Source organism: Perca fluviatilis, chromosome 3 (genome assembly GCF_010015445.1).
Source record: "Perca fluviatilis chromosome 3, GENO_Pfluv_1.0, whole genome shotgun sequence".
Classification (NCBI taxonomy): Eukaryota; Metazoa; Chordata; class Actinopteri; order Perciformes; family Percidae; genus Perca; species Perca fluviatilis.
Genome location: NC_053114.1, coordinates 39,390,365 through 39,411,291, shown reverse-complemented (window position 1 = coordinate 39,411,291; position 20,927 = coordinate 39,390,365). Strand labels below are relative to the sequence as shown.

The 20,927-nt window shown below is 43.3% G+C and overlaps 1 protein-coding gene across 14 annotated transcripts in view; it reads left to right on the top strand.

Annotated features, from left to right (window-relative positions):
* nav2a (neuron navigator 2a) overlaps positions 1–20,927 on the top strand; it is a 118,041-nt gene that overhangs the window by 69,171 nt on the left and 27,943 nt on the right. For all 14 annotated transcript variants that reach the window (XM_039794513.1, XM_039794502.1, XM_039794506.1 and 11 more), the window contains 4 exons: positions 15,008–15,137; positions 17,277–17,598; positions 18,134–18,866; positions 20,062–20,281. In XM_039794513.1, the coding sequence (XP_039650447.1) occupies positions 15,008–15,137; positions 17,277–17,598; positions 18,134–18,866; positions 20,062–20,281 (1,405 nt within the window). The remainder of the gene's footprint in view (positions 1–15,007; positions 15,138–17,276; positions 17,599–18,133; positions 18,867–20,061; positions 20,282–20,927) is intronic.

Sequence of the window (20,927 nt, the reverse complement as noted above, 5' to 3'; positions counted from 1 at the left end):
ACATTAAACTCCGCCAGCCCTTAGGTGGGGCTTAACACAAACTGTCCCTGGACTCAACGTTCCTCTCACCCTCTTTCCTTCTCTCTTACCATGCAGGACTTTGTCTCTCCTCTCACCTGTCATTTTCCTCTCGCTTGTTTTGATTAGAGACTGCAGCGAGTGGAAGAAACTGGAAAGCCATTAAATGATAAAAGTTGGGGGATTCCTCTTCTTCTTTTTTTTTTTCTTTTTTTTTCCCGTTGGATTTTTTTTTGCCTTCATGTTCCCGTGTGAGGTTTAATTGACCAAGTAGGCCGATGTTGTGCTTTCTCCACAAACTTCCCATTTCTTCTTTCATGATCTTCAGTCAGCTTCATTATTTCTTTCATACGATTAAAGAGAAGGGCAAGGAAAGAGTTTTAACATTTAAGAGGGGATGAGGTGACTCCCCTCCTCCCAACCACACCTCCTCCCCCCCTGAAGGAATGTCTGATCAATGTGCTCCCTGCTTTTACTTTGGGATTAATTAGGAGAGGTGGAAGCGGCAGATAAAAAATGCATTAGCATAACAAGCGGAAGCAAGTGCAGCTGGAGGGTAAAGAAGGGTGACTGGTTTTCTGTTGTAAAAGATGAGACTAATTTAATACATGAGACGGGGGTTAATGGTGCAGTTTGGGGAGGCGGAGGAGGGTGAGCACCTTTCTCTGCATGTTTCCTACATTTTGTGGTTCAGGAGTGTCAGAGGTTCTATGCTCAGAGGTGTGTGCGGTCTGTATTTGCTCTCTGGGTGTGTGTGTGTGTGACCCATCTATAAACCTGCTATAGTTTAAAGTAGGGGTGGGAATCACCTGAGGCCTCATGATACGAAATTATCCCGATACTTACGTCACAATACGATTTTATTGCGATTTTTTTCCAACTTCAAATTTTTCCCAATTTCAAATGATGTCCCCAAAAGGAAATTTAGTCAACATCTGTTTTTATCTAAAAAGATACATTTCTCGGTTTGTTCATCTCACTTCAATTTTATTGCTGCAAATGGGATTGTCAAGCAGACAAACATATAATAATAGATTGATACTTGGGGTCTGTGTATCGATACAGTATTGCCACGGAAAACATTGCGATACTATGCTGTATCGATTCCCCCCCACCCCTACTTTAAAGTCTTCTGGTTTGGGATGTAGCCGAGCCTCTCAGAGCTGGTGGGGAAGTGTGGGGGTGGGGGAAAGGTGTTAGGTTTCTCCGTGGCATTGGGGCAAAAACCTCGTGACCCCTGGACGAGGAGGTCACAGGCTTCAAAAGGGTCGAGGTTCACAGTTAAGAGCGTTCCTAAAACTGTTAGGCCTTCACGCTAAAACCCTCCCGATCAGACCAAACCTGCACTAATGAGGAGCACAAAGGATGCAACTAGAAAAACGCAGCGTTGAGCAGCATCTCATAGGGCTGTGCAATAAGAGTATACTCTTATTTTGTCTTGTGTTCTGAATGGGAGAAAAACAGTTCAATAGGAAAAGTATTTAGGGAAATTTCACAGTTCAAAGTGTTTTCACAGTTAAATTGTTTAACTGTTTCATGTTTCATGATTGCAACATCTTTCCAAAAGTCAATCAGTATTCGTGCTAAATAATCATGATTTCAATATAGACCAAACAAATCGTGATTGTAATTTTTTTTTTTCATAATCAAGCAGCCCTACCATCTGTGACCGCTCACGCTGATCAGCGCTGCTGATCTGCAGCTCCTGTTGGAAGTGCAAGAACTAGTTTTACCAACTGTCAAATGTATGTAAAGCAATTGGTGGAAACCAGCTGCAGATCACACTGACTCATGGGACAACAGGCCGTGCGAGGCAGAGTAAATAAGTAGAAACAATAGAGACCAGGAGATCTGTGTATGTGTGAATGTGTGTGTGTGTGTGTGTGTGTGAGAGCATGCTTATCCCTGTCATTTATCTCTGCGGCAGGAGAAAGAGGAAGCAATCCATAACCGCCTGTCTTCAGATTTGAATTCTCTTTGTTAAAGCAGACAAAGGAGATGTCTCTGTGGTGTGAAACCACTGTAGCGGTGAGTGTTAAAGAGACACCCACCCACCCCCCACATCCCCTCCCTTCTTGCTGAGGCGTTGAAGATATAATTTTTTTTTTCCAAATGAGAATGTGACACAGAGAAGAGAAGAGAGCACAACATAAACTACTCAGTTTCAGGCTGCTGACTGATGCTTTCACATGAAAACGAGGCGGCAGGGTGATAAAGGATCCTAGTAATGTTTTACACATTTGTGTTAATGGTTTATTTCCCTGTTCTATAAATTTACTTGCTGGTACAGCCAGTACTGGCAGGACCAGGACTCTTTCAGAAGAAGTTTGAAGAAAAGAAGAATGTGCTGCATGAAAAAAAACAAGCAAGATAATGAATTATAGCATATATAATATATATATTAACAGAAGGGGTGTTAATCAAAGATACAATATTATATTGATTCTTAGGACAACAATACAATATTTACTGATATCACAAAGTCTGCTACGATACAATTTGGATTTGATTTAATTCAGGGGCCTGCGACCGATACCAGACCATACATTCCAGACCATACATAAGCCCAATTGACGCAGTCAGTTACATTTATATATATTTACAAAAAGCTAACTAAAATATGATTGGACAATTTCATTACTAAGCTCTTCCAGACATTTAAATTAAAAACAAACTACTCTTTTTAATAAAAAGAATAAATATAAATGGGAATTTCAAAATCTTAAAGATGACGATATGTATCAATATTTTCATTTTGTATCGATAATATTGGTAGTCTGGCTATCACCAGACCAAGCTCAATCTTGTAAGATTGAACATTAGTCTGGGGAGTCTGTATTTCTACTGCACAAGAGGCGTGATCAACGGGCATAGTTTAAATGACCGTATGCAATTGGATAGTCCTTCAACCAATCAGACCACCGATCCGGGTGACGTAGCAGCGACAGCGGCATCAACGGGTTGCTGCGCTTCGGTGGCCGCCATGTTGAATGTAAACAAGAAGCGGCTTGTTCGCTTCTCTATCGTCAGCGCGCCAGGTGGATAAGCCAGTTTGTGATTGGTCCCCGCAAATTTGTAATGGAAGCAGGATAGAAAAATGTAAAGGTTTCCAGCCTGAGCTGCATGGCGAAATCAAATCGCCGGCAGATCGGGCTGGGTTTACCCAGTCTATAATATTGGATCATTGAGGACTGAAGTGATATATCGATCCAGATCATTGTATTGTTACAATCCTAGTAAACAGTCCATTTGGTTTGGCCAACGTGTAGCACTAACCATGTGAAAAATGAACACACAACCTCAAGGCGATAGACCTAACCATGTAAATGCAAGTAGCACTGTAACAAAGGTGGGTCATGTTGGGTAAAGGCTGATTCCAATCATTATCAAGAGGTCTGACAATAAGCAGCTTGACACAAGAGGTTTTAAATCAACATGAGACACGCAATCGAGCTCCAAGGAGTCCAATCATCATTAATTTGTTGTACCAGAGATGTCAGTACAACACATTAAAGAGAAAACAGCAGAATTACTTAATGTCATGAAACAACACAGAATATACCAAAGACAAGACACGCTTTCTTACAGTATAAACAGTATTGTTCCACTGACAGATACACCTTCCATCAGCAGGGGCCTGTTAAAACACTAAGACAGCTGTCACTCACTCTAATTCCTTTAATTGTCCTTCTCGTTATCTTTTAATTCTAGATTTAATAGCCTTTTGTAAAGTCCTTTAAATTGCCTTGGTGTTTCAAAGGCAAATAAACCTAAGTAAACTTGCCATGCCTTGCCTTTGTGGTACTAAGCCTCACAACACTAGTCTTTTAAGTCCATTAGCACTGCATATAAAACCCAGCCTCCTTATTTAGTTCAATGATCCTCTGGCAAAAAAAAAAAAAAACTGAAACTAGTTCAACATTTACCGCAGCCCGGTGTCATTCGACAACCTTCTGCATTGGCCAATCAAATACATGCAAGCACCACATTCCTGGTAGATTACGTTGTAATGTGAATTGTGTAATTCTGCTGTGATCATTTTCCAGAATTGTAAAATCCCTTCGCCCGCTATTAAGCCATTGTGCAGTCTTTTGGCACCTGATAAACTCAAACTCATAGATTTATTGCTTAAACCGTCCTTCCTGAATTGTATTTTAATTTCTTATCGGTATTTTAGTCCAATGATAAAGCCAAGTCTCAAGGCAGATAGTTTGAATCAAAGATTTTTTTTTTCCCTGCAAATTACTTGAATTCCAAAAGTCATTTTTTCAGCCATAGTTATTAACCCAACTGGTGTGTAGGCTAACTGTAGAGGACCCATGTTAGTTACTTCAAAGTTAAAGTCCTGACCTTTGACTTTCTTAAATTGTATTATTATTATGATACATGTTCAGATTATTTTGTCTGCCCCCATTATGTGGAATCACTATACAACTGCAAGTACAATGGATGTTGATAAAACTGGAAATCATCTGTGATTTTTAGTCCCACCTGCAACAGAACAGAAACAAGTTGACACACACACACACACACACACACACAGACACACAGACAGACACACACATGCCCCAAGCCCCAATATGTTGACTCTCCTGTCTGAGCAGGTTCCCTGTTGGCCTCCGGTAGAGGAGGAGAGATGTTCTTCTCCTCAGCTACCAACAACACCTGGCCCTCCACCTGTTTCACCCTCTACCAGCCTGTCTCTCTGTAACCCCACCTCCACCTGCTCCCCTGGTATCCAGAGTGAATGTTGTGGTTTGCCTCCGGGCTCCCACTGTAATAATAATCACTCTCCTCCCTCTGTTCCTGTCGTTTCATGAGCCAGCGATCTTGTTCCCCAAAGAACCAGGAGTCTATTTGTATGATAATCAGAAACACAGGAACACAGCTTCATCTACACTTTGACATGCCATTTTTTATGATTTCTTTTTATGCAATTCTGTAGTAGTTTAATAACCGTGTTTTACATGACATGTCAAAGTCACACTGCTTGACACTGCTTATCAACTTGCCATGCCAACTTACCCTAACATGACATAGGGACTTGCCTAGGGGCTGCCCCTGTTGTACTTCTGCGTTTTAAAGGCCGGTAGATGTCCGTTTACTTTGCATGCTGGCTACGTTGAACTTGTTGAACAGCCAAATAACGTGGCTACCATGATGATAACGGACCATGATAACAACTGAGAGAGCACCCTGCATGCCAGGAAATGGGATCCCGTGTTTCTTGTATTGGATGAGCATCAGCAAGGCATGTTCACAGATCGAAGAGGAAAGTAAGAAACTTAGCTTCTCAAACTTCAAAAAGAACTCCAGTCTTACTGCAGCCAATAACGTGCTGTCCATGGTTAAATTGATGCAATCTAACTCAAGATTTGGGAATTAGGAAATATTTTGTTATATAGTATATATCTAGCTCACATTCATTGAGAGGAGAATTTGTTAAATGTGGCTTTAGATATGTAGCCACACCTTTCCTTTGTCTGCTCTCCCCTTATCTTCTGCACTTATATACACTCTCACACACACACACACACACACACACACACACACACACACACACACACACACACACACACACACACACACTAACTCACTTACACTCACAACACACTTTATGCAACCAAATACTATTCCACAGATATCCAGACTCTCACACAGCATTTGACTCTCCTAGAATACTAAATACTAATAATGCCTCCCAGACATGTTCATACTGAAAGCAGAGATCTGCTGGGTCCCAGGTGTGTGTGTGTGTGTGTGTGTGTGTGTGTGTGTGTAACATCGCGTGTGTGTGTGTGTGTGTGTGTGTGTGTGCGTGCGTGTGTGTGTGCGTGCGTGCGTGTGTGTGTGTGTGTGTGTGTGTGTAATGAAGGCGTTCTGGGGCACACTGGTGCAGTCTGACCCACAATCTGTAGCAGTTTGATTCAAGCTATAAGGTCAAATATGTTCTCACATTAATGGGATCCTCCCACACACACTCACATACCCCAGCTGTTGCAGAATGCTCTTCCACCTACACAGCAAAAATCTCCATGTTGGTTATTTTAGTATTATTTGCTTATTTTTTTTAAGTGAAAGAAATGTTTTCAATACAAATCAACAATTGAGCTATTGAGCATTCAGCCTTAAAGGGCAGGTCTCACCAGCTTTAAAAGAGACACAGTCTTACAGGGTTTTTTTTAGCAAAATATGGCATCATGATTTTGCGTAAACATACATGCCACTTTCCTGTAGCCAAATGGCGTGTTATCTGTACGCATTTTGAGCTATCCACGTGTATGTCTACGCTGTATACAGCCGATGTAAACATACACGCGTCTTATTGCGAGAACGTGCCGTACTATCGCGAGAACGCGTGTAGAAAAAAAGGTTAGGTTTAGGAAAAGAACATTGGGAAAGGCTTTAGTAACACAAATAAACGACAAAGACACGACGGTGACCAATGTCACACGCTTAGGAAAACAATAAACGGTTGGGTTTTGATTAGAAAAGAAAAGGAGAAAGAATCGATAGGAAGTAAGCTTATTATGAGCAGAGAGAAACAGAGACAGAATCCTAAGAGAAATTATGTGTTCCGTTGCCATGCATACTGTTTCAGCAGACCATCTTCCCCTCCTCTGGGCTTTTAACAAGCACACCTGCCTCGCCCCAGGAAATACACACACACACACACACACACACACACTCTGACGTGGGTGGGGCTCTCACTCAGGTAAATAAGGGTTTTTCTTCCACACATTCTCTTTTTATGCCCAACATTACTGCTCTAACATCCACAGCTCTCTCTTGGTCTTTGTACTCATTATTCTGGCATGTTATTTGTTTAAGCTTGTTTGTGTTATCCTGTTTTGGTCTTATCTATTTGCTGTAGCTTATTACTCAGCTGAAGGCAGTGAGATGTGGTAATGACCCACAGAGAGAAAAAAGCTTGATATGCAACAAAGTTTGAGGGTAGGATTTGGAACCAGGACGTCTGTGAGTTAGCCACAGAGCCAGCAGTTTTTGAAGGGAAACACAGAGGGCAGAGGCTCGGTCCCACGTCTCTGGTCCAGTCTGGAATCTAACCCAGGCCACCAAGAGGAAACCGTAGATGGAGAAAGTAGAGCAAAGGAGCAGATCATGTTGGACTTCAATTAATCTACAGTGAGTGGCTTGTGGAGCACTCAGCAGCACAGGGTAAGTTTTAATCCTCCATACCTTACCTGACTAATATTTTCCGTGAGGTTAGGTGCGGGTGGGAAGTCGGGGAGTCAGCAGGTTCGTGCAGGTTGCAGCTTTAAAGTCGCTGGATAAAGTTGGTTATCCACGTTTCAGCTGCAGGAAAGGCTCAGGGACAAAAGTCTGCATGCGAGAGAGATTTAATGTCATGGACTCTTGAAATGTAACAGGCTACAGACCAACATATTGGTAAGATTTTGTCCTGTGAGCCCCAAATGGTATAATTTGCATTTTCTGATTTTAACCCTTAAGTCACTGCTTTCCCATTTTATTTCACCTGAAGTAGCTTTAAGTTTGGAAAGAATCCTCTTAGTGAAAATATAAATCTAACATTATCATATAAATATTCTGTATCAGCTTATTAATATTGAACTTAATAACTGTCCGAACTGTCAGTAACCAATCCACATTTTCTATTAGTAACTGGAAATCATTATTACTAAATGTGTTTTTGTTTCCATACTTCAAATGATGCAGTTTAATGATTTTGAAGAGTACCATACAGGTTCTTCTACATCAACAAGTATGAACTTTTATTTAATGCAACATTTTGCGCTGTGTGACAAGAAATTTAATTCAGATGGAGATGCAACTGAGAGCATCTGTGGAAAATAGACCAAAGAACAAAGTGGGGAAAAAAACAAAGTGGCTCAACGTTAAGAGAGGAAACTCCTGGAAATGTTTTATTTCCTCAAAGTGAAGAAACTTATAAAGCAGGTTTCAAACCAGATGAGCATAAAATAGGGCAGATTCTTGCCAACGTTTGCCTTTATGTTGTAGCTGCACTAATTTTTTATTTGGCCCCCGGGATCCCATGATCCCATGATCCCATGTGGTAGACCACAGACGTAGAGAGGCAGAAGTTACAGCCTTGTGTTTCATTCTAGCACCGAGGCGACAATGGGCTGGTTTGTATGCGCCGTGTGTTTAAGTAGTGTGTCTGCACGCACACGTGAGAAATTCCACGTAGAAATTCCCCGTAGTCTTTTAAATGTTGCTTTTCGTTGCATGAGCAGATGCAGCACGGTGGAGTCGTGTGCCTGTGTTCGGTGATGCGTGTCGCACATGTGATGAGTTTTTACCGTGGATCCGGGTCAGCTGGTCGAACCTAAGGGAGTGTGTTTGTTTACACATCAAACAGAGCGAGAAAGAGACGAGTCAGAGGAAATCTGTGTGAAAGACAGGCAGCCAGATGGATCTAAGTGTTTTGATAAATTCTCTCAGTGCAGATAGCAAATGTTTTCACAAAGACAGGAGACAATAAGACCAGACACGAGAGAGAGAGAGGGAGGGAGGGAGAGAGAGAGAAAGAGAGACACACACATTCCTGAGTGTGTTGTCCAGTCCTGTCATTTCTCGTCAGTGCAGGGACAGCTGTGTCATTTCCTGGGCTCCGGCCTGGAATGTGTTGGGTCCCCGTCCCGGCGGCCCCTTCACTGCCTCCTTCGCCCTCACACTCCGTATGCCCGTTTGGTCCTGACTGTTGTCTTTTGATGAAATCATAAAAAAGATACATTTGAGCTGAACCTTGAACCCTAAATGTAGACACGTTTTGGTGATTTTTGGCCACGATAATTTTCTGCTTCTCAAGTGTAGATTTGGTACATTGTCCCTATTTTGCTGTTAATTAACATTACATGTCATTTAGCTGACGCGTTTATCCAAAGCGACGTACAATTGCTATATATATGTCAGAGGTCGCACGCCTCTGGAGCAACTAAGGGTTAAGTGTTTTGCTCAGGGACACATTGGTAGATGTATCGCAGTGGAAATCGAAACCAGGTCTCCCACACCAAATGCATGTGTTATATCCACTGCCCATCACCAACATTAACCCCAGTTAAAGATGCAGTAGGTAAGTCTTATAAAACTAACTTTCTGTCATATTTGCTGAAACTGACCCTATGTTCCAGTAGAACTACATGAATTATGTAAAAAAAAAAAGACAGCTCCTCTGGCACCTCCTACAGCCTGTAATGCCATTGGCAAAATTCCACCGCTCCCGGTCGATTTTCTCCAATCAGGGCCACAGGGGGGGTCTATCTGCCTGTCAATCACTGCTCACGCACACGCATATATAGCGTTCTCCCTTCCCCCCTTCCTCGCGCATGAGCTGCAGAAAGGTTTCCCCAAACTCCGTGAATAATGGAGTGGCTTTTCAGAGGTGGCGTGGCTGCAGGATTTTAAAGATCTGAAGAATGATGCAGATGTAGCCACATTTCCTCTCAACAGGTAACATAATTACCATGAATGATTTATCTTTCACTTGGTTATTAGTAGTCAAAAGTCCACAAAGCTACATTGGTGAGGATGATAGTAACATTAGCACAGTGGTCGGTCTGATATGATGCTGAAATGGCTAACGGTAGCCTGCTAGTTAGCATCGTTTTACTGTTGGTGAGTAAAGTTTACGTTGTGTTGGTGTTTAGTTATTGAACATGTTGTCTGACATGCCGGCAGTTCTGTCAAACTCTGTTGTGTGGGAGGGGCTTAGGAGACGGTTTGGGCTGCAGCAGAAAGGGGGGAGGGACTGAGAAGTTGTCGATGTTCAAATTTTGTACTGGCTCTTCACAATCTTACCTACTGCAGCTTTAACACTTTATAAGAATAATATCATCAACAACATCACATTAAATCAATCCAGTTGAGGTAATAAAGACACCTGTGATCATATCATGCTTCAGATCTAAATACCCAAGAGCTTGCATGTATTAATTCACCTTACAACACTGAAATAATTAGTTTTGAGCCCCTATGAGCAGCTGCAAGTATAGACACTGATGGGAGAAATCTTAGCGTTATTCTGCTGTCTTAGTTTTCTGTTTTGTTGCTATACATAACCTCTAAGTAGCCTAATTTCCATATGAATGTTATGCCAGTCTGAACACGTAGCATTCTGTTTTAACACTAAACCGCATTTCTGTCTGTATCTGTTATTCACGTGGTTGCATTTTGTAGGATGTTTGAATTGTTGTCATTTTTATACAATTTGCTTTCAATCATTTATTTTGACAAAAAACAATTTTAACAACACAATATGATCATACAATCACTTGGGCTGGATATCAAACCTCAATACTTATTACGTATCAAAAGCTGGCATTGCATATCTGTCCAGATTCACACGTTGTTTGATCAGATAGTCCTTGATTTATTTCAAAACTTTGTTAATTTAAGGAGGATGGAAGAATTTATGGAGGGAAAGTTCTTAAACAGCTGCTTGTGTTTAGTCAACATTTGAGTTTAAGAAGTTTGGCTTCTTTTGTTAAAATAAAAAAATGGCAGAGAAACATTCATATCCATCAAGGTAAGACATCAAGTATTGTTTGATATCAGTACCGAAAATCCAATATTGTATCAACATATCAAAACATTTCACATTTCAACCACTATACTAAGCTCAAATCATCAAGATATGATTCCACTGAATATTGATAAACGTTAATGTTGTGTGATGGCCTAGCCCCATAAGAAAAAGTTGTTTTCATTTTGTGCCGTTATTCAAACCATATTTACTGATAGGAATCAAGTGTTTTGCATGTCTCTGATGGTGCTGATATGTTTGGGATAAAGCCACAACACCAGACGTCACCTGTCATCTGTGTCCCCCCTCCAGCCCTTAGGGCTGTAAAGTCAGAGAGACAGTCAAAATCCTCCCCTCTTCCTCCCCCACTCTGTCTGTGTGGACAGAGACAGAGATTTGGGGTTATATGATCCAGCTCCAGTATGAGGACCAGTAGTCGCCCCTCAAACACAGGAAATCCCCTTACTTCTGCTTCACGGCTCTGTTGTGGCCGCATGTCTGTGTGTATGTTTCTGCGGCACAGATCCTGTGTGCATGTGCCAGCGTTGGATGGGTTTTTCAGGAGGGGGGGTTACAGTACTGCCGGGCCAACCAAACCACCGACCGACCACAGTCCCAAGGGACGCACACAAGAAAAGTTAAACAAACACAACCACGGCTTTTTTCTCAGGACACTTCCAGACACTCCTATTGGCTGACCCACATGGTAGCTCTTTTTCTTTCCATTGGTCCCCTTGTCTCCCCCACTTTGCTCTTCTCTCTGGAGGTTTGGCCTCTGAACTCTGACCCTTTTTGGGAAAGCAGAACCGTTTTCTAAAGGGACCCGGCGAGAGGTGAGGTTGCTCCCTGGAATGTCTTGATTTGGGTCACTTTTCCTTGTCCACTACTGTCTTCTCTGACCGGTTTACAGGCCTTTAAGCCTCTATAGTGAGTGAGAGAATTAAGTCTGTGCTTGCACACAAAGTTTTAACTGCGCACTCACACTTTAAAGGGTCAGTTCACTCAAAATCTAAAAAGCACCAGAAACAAAATCCCATTCACCCCCGTTGTATTAATTTGGAGGCAGGAATCTGAATATCCCGCAGAACGGTCTAAAAGGCTACAAACTGTAATAGAAAATGAGTTTATTTTGTGATTTGGGTGAACTGACCCTTTAAGAGGAAGAGTAAAGAGCACTTCACCTCATCCCCTCAGTGTGATGATCTATTAGTTGTCGTCCTTGTCGGCCTGTGCTTGGCACCGCTTCCTCCCGCGGGCAGCCAGCAGTTACCGTCTCCTGTGATTGGCCGTAAAGGGCTCGTCGGTGCTTAACTGGCGGGTTGCTTTGCCAGCAGGAGGCTGTGGGTTGGGCCACGCCGCTTGCCCTGATCTCTAATTAGCACTGGCTTGTCAGTTAGTCAGGGTGGATCTGTCTGGGAAATTGCAGTCTTGCACACACAGACACACATACACTCAAACCTTAGCTGGGAAACGCACAGGACAGCAACAGTGGGACGAGGATTGTCCTTCAGTTTCGGGGAGGTTGTCTGTGATCATGTGGCTTTGACTTGTGTTGCCGTTTGGTTCTTGTTAGGCTGAAGTGGCTTATTTAGGGCTCGGGGTGTGTTTGCGTGTGCTCTATTAGTGGTGTGGCTGCAGCAGTGAAGTGGTTAACAGTCCCGGGGGAGGCTCATGTTACCAGCAGCAGGGCAGGTCCTTCCCTCTTCTCGCCCCCCCAGTTTCTCTCTCTGTTAGTCCAGAGAGAGAGAGGAACAGTGCCCCAGGGATGAACCATCAGTGCAACGAGCGACAAAGGAGCTCGTTCTAGGAACACTGCCAGGGCGAGAGAGAGGGCGAGAGACATTGAGAAAGCTCAGTGTGAGAGAGAGAGAGACAGACAGAGAGGGAGTGGGAGAGACATTTGGCTCTGTGAACTCTCAGCGGCATGAAGTCATGAAGCTTTCTGTCCAGCTTGGCATTTTCCCTCAGCGCTCTGGTTCCCACGGCAACCCAGGCACCCTGACCAGGTAGGTGTGTGTGTGTGTGTGTGTGTGTGTGTGTGTGTGTGTGTGTGTGTGTGTGTGTGTGTGTGTGTGTGTGTGTGTGTGTGTGTGTGTGTGTGTGTGTGTGTGTGTGTGTGTGTGTGTGTTTGTGTGTGTGTGTGTGCGCCCACAAGTGCAACAAGGAAACTTGTCCTTGTAGTAATGATGTCTTGGGTTCAGTCAATGTTCAGGAATCTTTGTGGGTTTGAATATGTGTCTGCTTCTTCATGGCTGTCCATATACCTTTATTTTCCGTGTGTGTGTGTGTGTGTGTGTGAGAGAGAGAGACTTTCCCCTGTGGCTGTTTGGACGGGCTGAGACGGTTGTGGTCACTCTAAATCTCTCAGCACCTCTCAGCTCACGGATTCACTGATGCTTTCAACTCATAAACTCGGTATCTCCGCTCGGCTGCTGGTAAATCCAGAAGGAAGTTGTGTTTCCTCTCTGTTTCTGTTTGTCAGGTTGTTAGCAAGGTTGTTTAAAACACAGCAAATGTGTGTGGCTTGAAATCTGCCAATGGCCAGCTGATTAGATTTTAGTGGTAAATCTGAATCTGGGATTTGAGCCGTTCACCAGTCTTTGTTTTTGTTTAGTTTGTAAAAGCTATAATTATGATGTTGTGTTCAGGTTCTGCTGGTGGGAAACATTCAGGACTTCCAAGTTGGCTGCTGAACACTGTATTTACTTGTTTTCTTGCTTGTCTGAAAATCCAACTTGACCGATGAATGATGATTGGGAGCTGATATGATGTGCTGGGTGCTTAACTTCAGTCCTTTTGGGTTTTTTTTACATGGTATGATGTTTCTGTATCATCAACTATTAAAAGTTGGCTTTGAATGCTTGGACACAGATGCTTAGACTCACTCTGAGATATTTCCTCATTTTTCAGGAAACTTAGTTGATTTTAGACTTTATTTTATTTAGTTAGGGTTCTTGTTTGGCTGCTTGTGTTACCACAATATACATGTTCATATTGCTCAAACTATTGTTTGGTATCAGTATCGAATGAACCAGGTTATTGAATTGGCACTAGTAACGTAGAATTTGAAACTGTATGCAGACCCGCTGGTAATATGGGGATTATAGTGTTGACACAATAAGTTGGTGAGTTGAATCCACAATAATAAAGTAATTTATCAAGCAAAATATATCCGTTTCCAGCTCCTCAAATGTGAGAATTTGTTGCTTTCATTTGATCCATTGATCACCAAATATCGTTTATCACAGTTGCCTTTGACAATTTGAAGATTTTAAACTAAACAGTTATTAATTACTAATTGGTTTATTGGCAAAAAAAAAAGAATCAATAATTATAGTAATCTGTAACTAAAGCCCTGGCTCATGTGATAGGAAAGGAAGCGATGTGTGTGTCATTTTCACTGCTGTCATACAAAGACAAGGTTTTTATGTATCATTAGTCTTAAGTGAACGGACCCCTGACCACTGTGAAAATACAGACAGTTTGAAAACACCACTCTGTGTGTGTGTGTGTGTGTGTGTGTGTGTGTTTGTGTGTGTGTTGCAACCAACCCTGCACTGGCCATGACCATCAGCCTCCCTCTGGTCCTTTTGAGCGTAATGTTTGCCAACTGGCAGGGCTTCCTGTCCCCCACAGACTCCCAGTGAATGCACACACACAAACACACACACACACACACACACATATATCCTGCATCAACTCCCGGCGTGTTTGCTCTGTTCAGATGGGTCTGTTTGAACAACTCAGAGACACACAGACACACACACTTACACACACAAACACACGCCGTGATGTCACCCCTCCGACAAGCCTTTGTTCATATGATAGACAGCCCCATTCAGTGTGTGTGTGTGTGTGTGTGTGTGTGTGTGTGTGTGTGTGTGTGTGTGTGTGTGTGTGTGTGTGTGTGTGTGTGTGTGTGTGTGTACCCAAGCTGAAGTTAGTTCAGATGGAAAAATAAAGAAAGAGAATCACCAGGCAGTCAGAGAAGCCGGTTCCATCAATTTTAGTTCCGTTTGGCACGTTAGTTAATAGAATAAGTTTTCCTTCTCTTTTCTTTTATATACAAAGGCATACATTGATCAGAAATACAAAGACACTTCATACTTGCTGTAAAAACAACCCATCTTTGTCTCTAAAGAGTTCAGCTGACTGATGCAGAGCAGTTCAGGGTATAAAAAGCATCACACCTCACTGCTGTGTCTCTGCTGACTGTCTGCTAAGTGAATTTAATGTCTGTCTATTCAGAAAGGAATGAAACATGTTCCCAAAGAGCCGCTGTCTACCAAGTGGACCCCCCCCCCCATTCTCTCCACTCTGAAAGATGTATTGTTTAAAGAGTACTAAAGTTAACCTCTCTCTCTCTCTCTCTCTCTCTCTCTCTCTCTCTCTCTCTCTCTCTCTCTCTCTCTCTCTCTCTCTCTCTCTCTCTCTCTCTCTCTGTCTGTCTCTGTGTGTGTCCAGCTGGGATGACAGCAGCTCTGTGAGCAGTGGCATAAGCGACAACATCGACACAGATGACATCAACACCAGCTCCTCCATCTCCTCCTATGCCAACACGCCCGCTGCACAGCGCAAAGGCCTCAACGCACAGGTAAGACCGCACACACTTACACATGCACACATCCATATTTCAGAAGAATATCTTTTTTTTATGATTGGGCCACAGGTTGGGATAGTAAGTTCCATTCATTAAATCTCATTAAACCTTTCCATATTTTATTAGAAAAGCGTGATGTACACATATAATATGTAATATATCTGACAAAAGTTGGTTTTTAGTTCTTTTAATATCCGTGTTTGAGTTTAAGCTCTGACGTGATTGACGTTTGTTGAAAGCTGATTGGAAAGGATTTGGATTCAAGAAGTGTATTCAATACTGTGTTCTCAGATTTGAATAAATTCCATCAAGCTGTAGTTGTGCCAAGTGGTTGTCCTCGCCTCTGTCTGCAATCACATCAATAACCTCTGTCATAACAGCTGGATATATCAGTGGTCTTTTTTCTTATTTAGAAGAAGATAAAGATGAGGATGCATTTTGTTTTATCATTATTTTGTGTTTATTTGTTCCAAGTTGAATACTTGTTATCAGCGCTGCACTACGTCACAATATGCTGTCAGTTATTTGATGCCCACATGAACAACTGGAGGTTTCTACTAGCAAATAATCACTATTACAAGCATCAGTGACTTTATTTAGGGGCGTTTTTTTAGTGGCTTTGAGTGGGCCCCTGTTTAAAGCGTTCAGGAGAAGACATAGTGTGTGATATTTTCGAGTTATCCGGAGCAACAGTTAACTTTACCTTCATTCTGTGAATTCAATGGAAAATGTACAAATGTTAATTTGCCAATTTTTTTTTGTGAAATGGATTTGAAGAAATTTAAACTAGATGCATAAAGTGGTAAACTGATGCAACCGTATCCTTCCACTTGGCCTCATTTCCCTAAAACCAGTCTGTCCCAGCATTCCTCTGCATTCAGAGAAGAATGTGAGACTACAGCTGTGAACTCACAAACGCTGATGTTGACTCTGGCCTCAAATCATTAAACACTGATTAAGAGCCACTACGCTTCAGGAAAGTGATCGCTGAGACGATAATATTGTCAGCTGACTCACGTTATTGTGGCTGATGTGGAGCCAGTCGCCATGATGAGGTCGAGGTGCTGACGAAACAAAGACAAAGGAGCCTTTCTGTCAGTACAGCAGCCTGGCACAGTGCAGGTTGTTTAAGTCTGTTTTAAATTCTGTGAGCAGAGCAGCTTGCTGCATTTTTTGCAGTGTTGCCTTGGCAACTGCAGAATCAACTTAAAAGCAGCCATCATCCCTCAAACAGCTGTAATTTACTGTTATAAAAAAAATGAGACTCTGGTGAGCTAGCTAAGTTGTACTTTAATCCTCACAAAAGTTAAAAGAAATTTCAAGTTCAGCACTAACTTTCAGTATGTTTTAAGTTTTGAAAAAAGACGAATTAAGTTGTGGGTGATCAGGAACTATTTCCACATGTATGAAGAAGAGTCATCACAGGAGCCACGGACTTCAAGTGGACTTGTCTGTTGTGAGGGCGGACTTGCGTTTTGATTCAAGACTTTGAAGCAAAAATCTCCTAGTCTCAAATTCTAACCTGGTAAAGTCCCAGATCAAGTGCAAACAGCTGCAGGCAAGCTGCTACAAGCTCTGGTCTTAGCTACCTACTGTAAAACACACTAATTACACAACTTTGGAGGAAAATATTTAAATGTGGTCACAATTCGAAAGACTATTGACTCTTCTTGACTTGCAATTTGCTTATCAAGACTTATGACTTGACTTTAAGTTCAAGTCTCTCTCGCAAAAATATGAGCTGCCCACCAAAGCTATATCAGCAAAAAATGCTTCTCTCACATTTCAAATAAGGAGAACTCTTTCTGCTCCGGCCCTGATGTGGTCAATGAGCTTCCTGACTAACTGCTCAGGTGATGGTAATGTGGATGCTGGCGGGATTACACAGCGCGATGGCTGTGGTCATAAAATGGAGTGCTTTTTGGAGGCACTTGGCAACGTCTAATAAAAGACGCTTTCTTCAGCAGTAATAAATCTGACCTACTTGGTGTGTGTGTGTGTGTGTGTGTGTGTGTGTGTGTGTGTGTGTGTGTGTGTGTGTGTGTGTGTGTGTGTGTGTGTGTGTGTGTGTGTGTGTGTGTGTGTGTGTGTGTGTGTGTGTGTGTGTGTGTGTGTGTGTGTGTGTGTTCCCAGCCTGTGACGGATGCAGAGAAGCACTCGGCCTCCACAGCGGTGCACCAGGCCTGGTCAGGCGACGAGGTGAAGAGGCCAGACGGCGGGTCAGACTGCGGGGTCAGCAGGATGGAGACAGGCTCCAAGTGGAGCCGCCGGAACCCTTCCGACATCTCTGATGAGTCGGACAAGGGCGGCTCGGGGAGGAAGACCCCCTCCGTGTCCCACACGGGCTCTTGGAGGAGGGGCATGAGCACTCAGGTGGGGGTGACATCCCCTCGGACTAAAAGCACCAGTAGCACAGGCTCCATGAGCTCCAGTGGCCTCAAGACCCACAGTTCAGGTAACACAGACATCCACCGCCCATAATAGTAAAACAAATATATAAATGTTTAAATATATCAAAAAATAAATACAATTTTTCCAATTTACTTCACTTGATCCTATCTGATACACCTGTATTCTGCTCATCATTCTTTATCTCCTCACTTCTGAAATTAAATGTTTTTTTTAAAGATGCAACTTGTTCATCTACAGCAGTGGTTCCCAAACTTTTTCACATAAAGGACCCCTAAACGGACACAAATCGGACCACGGTTTTGTCCCAGGTTCCCGTATCTGATAGGATTTTTGCTTTAAGATGTTTTATTACAAATGTGTATAACACCCATGACCAAAATAGTCATATATTCTGTCATTGTGTTGCTTATAGATGAAATTATAGTGAAATATATAATATATAATAAATGATTCCCCTTTTTGCTGGGGACCCCTTGGAACCCCCTCAAGGACCCCTGGGAACCACTGATCTACAATATGAGTGTAAAATCAGTAGCCCTGTCACACCCCGCTGATGTCTCGTTCTGTGTGTCCTGCAGGTAAGACAGATGACGTCAAAGTGTCAGAAAAGGGTCGTCTCTCTCCTCGTCCCAACGGCCTTCACCGCTCGCCCTCAGACACAGGACGCAGCAGCGGCGATGAGGCAAAGAAACAATCGATCCCCACCAGCCGCACCTCCACGGCAAACGCCCTCACACACACCGTTTCAGACCCCCACTCTCAGACACATACACTCACCTCACACACCTCGCGCACCCCAACCAGCACCTTCGGATTCAAGAAGCAGGGCCATGGGATGGTAACCATTGTTACTGCCAGCGGCGCCACCATCACAAGTGGCTCAGCCACCCTGGGGAAGATGCCCAAGTCTGGGGCACGATCGATTGGAGGAGGGTTAAAGGCCAGTGGGCAGGATGGCGGTTCGGCGCTGGGTCACCACGACGACGGCTTCCTCCCCATGAGTGCCCGCTCCACACTGCAGTATCGCAGCCTGCCAAGACCCAGCCGCTCAGGAGCAGCCGCCCGCAACGGAAACCGCTCCTCCACCAGCAGCATCGAGGCCGCCGTGCTCTCCGTCACGACCCACGGGAAAAACTCAATCAGCATCTCCAAGGCCAACGGCTCAGGAGGCCTGATGGCCAATCAGACGGATCGGGAGAAGGGCGTCTCTGACATTGACCTTCTCAGGAACGGAGTCGTGATGCAGAGTGGAGGAGCAGCGACTGTTCCTCTGACTGGAAGACAGCCGGTTTCTTCACCGACACTGCGCAGGTGAGCACGCACACACTTAACATAATTAACTTAAGTACCTCTATTAACTTAGAAAACATAATTTGTACTGTCAGTGATCCTGCAGACACAATGACGGCTAACTGATGAGCCATACTAAGTGCATACTACCTTCTTGTATGGGCTTGAATTTGCCCACATACGTACGCACGCACGCACACACACACACACACACACGCAGTAAGTTTAAATCAGGCCATTGTGAAAAGCAGGCTTTGAGATCAGCTGCCAAGCCTCAGCCTTGGTGGTGCAGGGGGAGGGTGGAGGAGGGAGGGTGTGGTGCTGGGTAATGGGAGCTGAGTCTTACCTCAGCGTTCTGCCCTCATTAATGTGAGGGAGTGATAACACTTCAAAGACACTGTGCTGCCATTATTGCCCACCACAGCTCCAGTCGTCATAGCCTGCCATTTAACTCTAACCCAGGATTAGCAGAACCAGGAGAGAGTTCTCCCTCTGTGCGTGTGTGTGTGTGTGCGTGTGCGTGTGTGTGTGTGTGCGTGCGCGCGTACATTGGCCTTGACTCGGACTGAGCACTGACTCAACTTTTCCTGGCTGCAAAATAAAGAATAATAATAAGAATAACTATTGATTTTGTCCTGTTAGCGGCGGGACCTTAAGGATGGCAAACTCAGCCAGCCTGCTTCAACGCTTATTTGATCCAGAACAGCCATGAATATTTACATGAAATTTGTTGTTTAATTTGCTGTTAATATTCATAATCTCTAGATGATGAATCCTAATTATTTTTCAAACCCCCATGACCTTTCTGCTTGCAACAGCATATGCTTTCAATTTACATTCATACACAAAAAAGATAGCTTCAAGCTACTTCCACACCTGAGCACTTTGTTAGTAAAAAGCTATGTGGAATAAGTCTTAAAATATGTAATTATGTACAACATATATTACGAAACCTGTAGATGTAGACAATAATAGATTTATTATAACTTTATATCAGATCTCTCTATTAAGGTCACACATAGACAGAATGTGCATCTTTTGCTCTTTAGAAATTCAAATATGGTTCATCTTTACATTCTGCCTCTTGTTAATTGATTATGTGATTTGTTAAAATTCACAGCAATGAAAAGAATATTATATGACATCCTTTGCTTCAGTCCTGCGAGTACTTTAGTCCCAGTTCTCACCCTTCCTCCCCTCTCTGATTTTCCACCAGGTTGTTTGGTGGGAAACCCGGTAAACAAGCTCCCGTCACCACGGCTGAAAACATGAAGAACTCCACTGTTATCTCCAACCCCCACGCCACCATGAACCATGTGGGCACGGTGCTGGAGTCCCCTGACGGAGGGCTGGGAGGCGTGGACAGCGAGACCAGCAGCCCCCTGTTTGGAGGCAGAGTGCAGGGAATAGGGATGGGGACGCTGGGCAGCGAGCAGGTGAGCAAGAACATATAAACATGTTTATTCTTTGGCTTTTAGAGTCACAAGTCTTTCCTTTAAAATGACTGAAGTAGACTGGCTAATCTTTAGAACTGAGTCACGGGAGCAGCTACTTATTCATTTGTTAAGCTGCTATTTTTAGCTCTACACATTCTCCAACTGCCCAGCACCCATTACTTACCATCAGAAGACGGAAAGCATATTTTTGCTTTTCTTTTTAGTTTATTTTGGAGTTGCATTTGAGTTATTTTTAGCCATGCTAATGTAGGCCTGTTGGTCGGCCCACCACTTTGGTCCGGACTGCAACATCTCAACAACTATTGGAGGGATTGCCATGACATTTTGTGCAGTCATCCAAGTCCTCCTCAGGAAAAATTGTAAAAAATTTAAGAGATTCCTTAAAGTGGCTACAATCAATATACTTTTTTAATAAAACCACTGTTTCAAATGACAATGTGAAGACAGTCAGACAATGTGAAAGGGGTTTCTTGTTGTGATGATCCTACAGAGAACAATCACCTGAGTTTGCAGCTCCCCTCAGGCTTGATAGGGAGTTTCAGCTTATTGTTTAGCTGTCCGGTAGCAACTTTACGGTTTTGGTTCACTCTCACTAATCTCAGTGTTGTTTTGTAGCCGGCAGCTG